This window comes from Bos taurus, chromosome Y, assembly GCF_002263795.3.
Source record: "Bos taurus isolate L1 Dominette 01449 registration number 42190680 breed Hereford chromosome Y, ARS-UCD2.0, whole genome shotgun sequence".
Lineage (NCBI taxonomy): Eukaryota > Metazoa > Chordata > Mammalia > Artiodactyla > Bovidae > Bos > Bos taurus.
The window spans coordinates 17,265,003-17,270,509 of record NC_082638.1 but is presented as its reverse complement, the minus strand read 5'-3'; the positions used below and the strand labels follow the sequence as shown (position 1 = coordinate 17,270,509).

Here is a 5,507-nt window from a genome sequence, read left to right as displayed (position 1 = left end):
AACTAGGACTGGGAAAGACAGGTACCAGCCTGCCGGAGCCCCACGGATTCTTGGACGTTGACAGATTCAGAAAGTAAGAAGACATGTTTCCAGTGTCTCCTGGGCTGCTTGTTCAGAAAGCACCCAGAGACGGCCAAGCCTTGCCTTCTAGCGCTGTAGATGCGTCTCTGGAGAAGGGGCAAAGCTGGGGTGTACATGGTCAAATGCAAAAGCTGGCCCTGGGCAGGAGATCTCATGCAGGGCACCGTGAAGAGGACATCCATAAAACCTGTGAACTTTACCCTTTGCCCTCAAAAGAGATGCTGCTTCAGGGAGAAAAGTTGTAGAGTGAGAACTTCATGCGAGACAGAACTTCATGTGGGACATCACCCTCAGGCATGCCCACGGTGGAGCCCTTCTATCTGGGATGAGAGGACAACAGTGGGGGGACAGACGTTGAACTCTGCCTACTCCATTTGTGCCAGTCTGTCTTTTGCTCAATCCAGAGGTGGACGCGATTCCAGAAAGCAGTCATCTACTTCAGAAGGACCGCCCTAAGTGCCGACCAGTCCCTCAGTGAGCTCCATATGCTCCAGCTGTTCCCACTGGCCCTTGGCCCACACAGTAGTGGCAAAGCCCTAGATGAAGGACAGCTCCTTTGTGGTTGAAAACATTCTGTGCTGAGCCATTCCACAAGGAAGAGAAACTGTCACCAGAGGGCTGGTGAGAAAAAATGCTTTTTCTACAGCTTGGCCTGACAGAGGGCCTTGGGCAAAGACCTTAAGCCTTCCTGGAAAAAGGGATATTGACCCCTGAGCTGCAGCAGCAGCAGCAGCAGCATGGGACACAGACCACATGGCTGCATAGGCTCACCCTAACAGCCTCTTTCCCCTCACTTCTGCCCCTGGACACGCTATACCGAAGCTGAGTTCTTGGAAAAAATAACAGAGTTCACATGAGCTCTAACATCTACGACGGGATCTGTTTTCCTTTATCTGATTCCTTGCAATTTCTCTTTTCCCCTGGTCACCTTTGCCAGAAACTAGTATCCTCACTGCCTTCCCACCCCTCACTTTCTCCCTAGGCCACAGCCCCCCTCCATATACCTTATACACAATGCCCTAAGATGTTACCTGGAACCCTAGCTCTGGGAAGCAGACTCTCAGCAAAGCTGACCGTGCACTCATATACACACTCATACACATGTGGCCTTCGAGGTTCATAGCGAGTTCAATGATAAGGCTTTTCCTTTGTTCTGTACCCTTATTAAAGTGTCTGATGATAGGCAACAGAGAAGATACCTGGGCCACCACCTTCCAACAGAATTGCATTCCACTGTTTCAATCTCTGGCCCTTGTTCACCAGACCCTTTCCACGAACAGCCACATTTCCCTTGTAAAATTGCCAGACCCACAGTCAATAGGCCCCTCATCTTCCTTCTCCGTCCTCCCCAACCCCCACCCCACAGGAAGAACGTCACCCCCTGACACAACCCCAACATACGACTTAGCCCCCTCTATGAATCTCCACAGACTGGTAATTCCCACGCGGTGAACTGACACTCATACATGCAGCTGAAGTGTTTGTCCTGAGGACCTGCCAAAACAATACACGCACGCATGCAGCTGATGCTTTTTATTTTTCCTTTGCAGTGAATTCAGGGTTACTGGTGTCTCACTGTCGATCCACTTCAGCACCAGACCACTCTTCACTACTTTCCCGTCCAAGAGAACTATGCTGGCCATTGGTCTTCACGTGAAGCAGCTTCTTCGGTTTTCTGTTTTAGGTGAAGGGGGGCACGCCATCGTTAAGTGTCTCAAAAGCTGGGGGGATCGGGTTCCTTTCAAAACAGAGAGACAGAGATATGTACACTTACCCTCCCCGGAAACTCTAAAGACAGCTTGATTCTTTCAAGTCAGTTCCCAGGGGGGTGTGTCTGTGAACGTTTACATGCCCTAGAAGCACAGAGTAAAAAACAGGTATCCCAGTCTTCAGCGTAGAACTATTTACAATAGCTAGGACGTGGAAGCAGCCTACGTGTCCATCAGCAGATGAAGGGATAAGGAAGTTGGAGTACACATACACAGCGGTGTCTTACACAGCACTAACATGGAAAGTGTCCATGTCAGTTCTAATGAGATGGAATGAACGTGGAGCCTACTATACCGCGTGAAGTAAGTCAGAAAGAGAAAGACAAACACTGTCCGTTCACACAAATATATGGAGTTGAGGACCTTGTACGTGGTGCTGAACATCCAACATGCAGGGCAGCAAAGAAGTAACAGACATATAAAGAACAGACTTTGGCCTCAGTGGGAGGTGGTGACGGTGGGTCAATGTGAGAGAGTAGCCCCAAAACGTTTACATTAGCTTATGCACAACAGATGATCAGTGCAAGTTTGACGCGTGCAGCAAGGCAACCAAAGTCATGTTGGGGGCAACCCAGACAGCCAGGCAGGGGAGGTCGGTGGGTGGCGGGTTCGGCATTTGGGGGGACACGTGTATCCCTATCGGTGATTCATGTTGGCCCATGTACAGCAAAACCTGTCACGGTATTGTAAAGTCATAATCCTCCAGTTAAAATAAATAAAAGAGGATTCTCCATAATCCTGCAGAGTGGTCAGTATGCTCAGAATGAGGGTGGCAGGAAAAAGATGCAAACGCAAATTAAAAACCAAAACGAGTGTGGTGATCAGAATCGAATCAAATGATGGGTCACTGGGGGAACCGCCTTGCACAAAGGAGACTCACAGGCCTTTTTGGAAATGGGACTTCATGAGGAAGAGCAGGTGGGTCCCAATTTAAGAGCAGCCTGAGGCTGGACTTGTTGGCCATGGAATGACGGTTCAGCCATGTGCAGCTGCCTCAGATATAAACTGCAGTGGCTTTGGCCTGTCCAGGCCACTTCATCCACCTCAAGCTTCTCTACTTAGAACCTGTTCTTCACCCCAGTTCTCTACCCTTGCTGTCCCTTGCTGATTCCCTCATGCCCTGGTGTCACTCTGTACTCCACGGAGTCTCACTGTCTTCACAAGTGGAATAAATGACCCAAGTTTTTGACAACACTTATGCCAGTGCTCGGCCCCTGGGCGCCTCACCTCTCGTCCTCCTGGTACCTTTTGTGGTGCAGCCTTCCTCCTCACATAGTACTGCAAAGGATTGGGCCACAGATCCCTTATGATGATCTGCCAGGGAAATGAGCAAGGTCAGCACAGGCCTGGCCAGACCATGAGCCCTCCCGTGCACGGCCAACAACTCCGACATAAGTCACCAGTTCTGGCCCAGTGGCCACGTGGGACCCCACCTCAGCAATCCAGTCAGATCCTGTGAAATTGTGGTCAAAGAACCAGTTGAAGAAGTTAACGCTGCTGTCGTGGTGCCTGCGCCTGTATGCCTTCCATTCAAAGCCCTGGTGCCACTGAACTGGAGTGGAACGAGATGCGTGGTATCCTGCAGGAAAAGCAGTTTGGGAGAAAGACCTAAATCACTTTTCGATTCAACCTAGACTTTTCTGCCCCCAACCACCGGGCCACCGCCCGCCACCCCTACCCACCCCCGCCCCCACCCAAGATCCAGGGAGCAGCTTCTCACCAGTGACCTTCATCAGGTACTCCTTGACAATCACTTCATTCTGGAAATACCTATTCCTCCGAAAGGACAATGTGATCTTGCAGTGACGAGTGGGATGCCTGAATTCCTCCACCTGCCAGGACAAAGTGTGCGGGGTGGGGTGGGTGTGAAACCTCTTTACAGAAGAGCTGTCCTTTCCTGTGTTAGGGATAGACCATGCCCTCTCCCCTCCCCAGTCACCTCCCCTCCACAATCATCAGTGTCCCCTGCCTGACCTCCAAGTTGGTCATGAAGTGAAGCATGTCTGCATCTTGCTTGCTCATCAAAACTGACATTTGGGGGTGGTTCATAAACTGCTTTAGGTCAAGGAGCCTCTAGATGCTAGAGGTAAAAGTGCTGGAAGAACAAAGCTAGCCTGAAGAGTAGAATGGCCCTCCCTGTTTGACTTCAACTTGCTACTGGTTAACTCGTCACATTTCGGTTCACGCGGGGCTATATGAATGCCGCACAAGGTCCAAGGCTGTGCCCATGAATGCCCTACCACGAGGAGGTGCTCTTCCTAACCGGATAAGCTTCATCTCAGCCCCTTGAAAGTTAGCTTACTTCGGGAAAACAAGCACTCCTAGCTAGAACCCGTACGACCACTTACACTTCCCCACCCCTCCCCCATTCCAGACAAGCCTTCTCTCCGAAGAGACCCTGGTGCTAATGACAATTCTGATAGGGACCTCTCAAAGTATAGCCCAACTATCAATTTGGGCTAGCCAGAACAGCAAGGACATCACACCTACGATCAGGAACAGATATGCAGGACGGTAACCAATACCCACCATCCAGAAAAGTAAATACGGTACCAGAACTGCCAGATCTGTAAACTGTTCCTGCCATAGCCCGGCTTAAACAAACAAACAAACACAAAACTCACAAGCACCACACCAAGGGATACAACTTCGACCCAGAAGCCACGGATGCCCTGGATGATGGCGCTTCTGTGTTCTAGATGCACCTTCCGCCGCTGACTGGTCTTATGTTTCAGGCGAGCATGCGCCCTTTGGGCTTTCTGATTCACGGGCTCCAGCTCCAGCTGCAGGGCCGCCAGCGCCTCCAGTGCAGGCCGGTCACTCAGGGCTCCGGGCCTTGGATGGTCGTGGACATGCTCCTCCGAGGACACCTGCTCCTGCTCCTCGTATGCCACCACCTCCACCTCCTCCATGACGTCCAACACCAGCAGCTGGAACTCCTGCCCGGGTCCCGCCACCTCTCCCTCCTCCACAGCCGCACCTTCCTCCACTGCCTCCACCCAGAAGAGGGCGGCCTCCTCGCCTGGCGCACCACCTGCGGCCTGCATCGCCTCTGCCGCCCACACGGAGCTGGTAGGCCCCAGGGCCCCTCCCTCATGAAGACCCGGGCTCACAACTAAGATCCAGGATCCCGGAGTGCTGCCGCCTTCCTCTGGCCCCGTCTCACTCTCCATGGTATTCTCGCCGAAGCCCGGAACTGCAAACAAGCTGGACGCTAGAGCACGGCAGACGGCCCTCACGGGCCGCCCGCCGGCCGCAGTCTACGTGGTCCTACTCCCGACGGGTTACTGGGCAAGAGCCAGGGAACGGCGAAAGGGAGAGACGCATGCGCAGAACCCTCTGCCACCAGGCCCGCCTACTATGGCGACGGGAAGGGGCTGAACTCTCCACCCTGACCTCCTGACCTCATCCCAGAACCAATCAAATGGAGTCTAAAGCGGTTCGCTCCTGGGACACGCCCCTTGGAATCCTGGGCCCTCTGCCAGCCTGTGACAGGCGGCCAATGTCGGCCCAGCGCAAAGTGGGCGTGTCCTGGCAAGCCTTTTGCCTGCCTAGCAGTGCAGCCGCGCCCGAGCAGCGACTGGGAGAGCCAGGGCCACCTGAAGCTGCAACAGTCCTCAAGCTTGAAGTTGCCCCTGGGGCAGCGGGCCCGTGTGC

General features: G+C 53.1%; 1 protein-coding gene across 2 annotated transcripts; it reads right to left on the bottom strand.

Annotated features, from left to right (window-relative positions):
- Nucleotides 1–1,599: 1,599 nt before the first annotated feature.
- On the bottom strand, nt 1,600–5,249 carry LOC132344476 (testis-specific Y-encoded protein 3-like). 2 transcript variants are annotated; one of them, XM_059884079.1, is made up of 6 exons: nt 4,496–5,248; nt 3,825–3,902; nt 3,571–3,682; nt 3,284–3,429; nt 3,078–3,164; nt 1,600–1,819 (listed from the first exon to the last, which is right to left on the bottom strand). In XM_059884079.1, the coding sequence occupies exons 1-6, from the start codon at nt 5,021–5,023 to the stop codon at nt 1,796–1,798; spliced, it is 975 nt and encodes a 324-aa protein (XP_059740062.1). In that variant the 5' UTR covers nt 5,024–5,248; the 3' UTR covers nt 1,600–1,795. The 2 variants fall into 2 exon arrangements, with proteins under 2 accessions (XP_059740062.1, XP_059740063.1); XM_059884080.1 differs by lacking the exon at nt 3,825–3,902 and having other exon boundaries at nt 4,475–5,249.
- Nucleotides 5,250–5,507: the final 258 nt, after the last annotated feature.

What these genes read in the sequence shown, in the direction of transcription:
- LOC132344476 (XM_059884079.1), bottom strand. Translation starts at nt 5,023, where the DNA reads ATGGAGAGTGAGACGGGGCCAGAGGAAGGCGGCAGCACTCCGGGATCC. An exon ending in ACTTCATGACCAACTTGGAG is followed by an intron (nt 3,683 to 3,824) that starts GTCAGGCAGGGG and finishes TTGTCCTGGCAG; the next exon opens with GTGGAGGAATTCAGGCATCC. An exon ending in GATCTGACTGGATTGCTGAG is followed by an intron (nt 3,165 to 3,283) that starts GTGGGGTCCCAC and finishes TTTCCCTGGCAG; the next exon opens with ATCATCATAAGGGATCTGTG.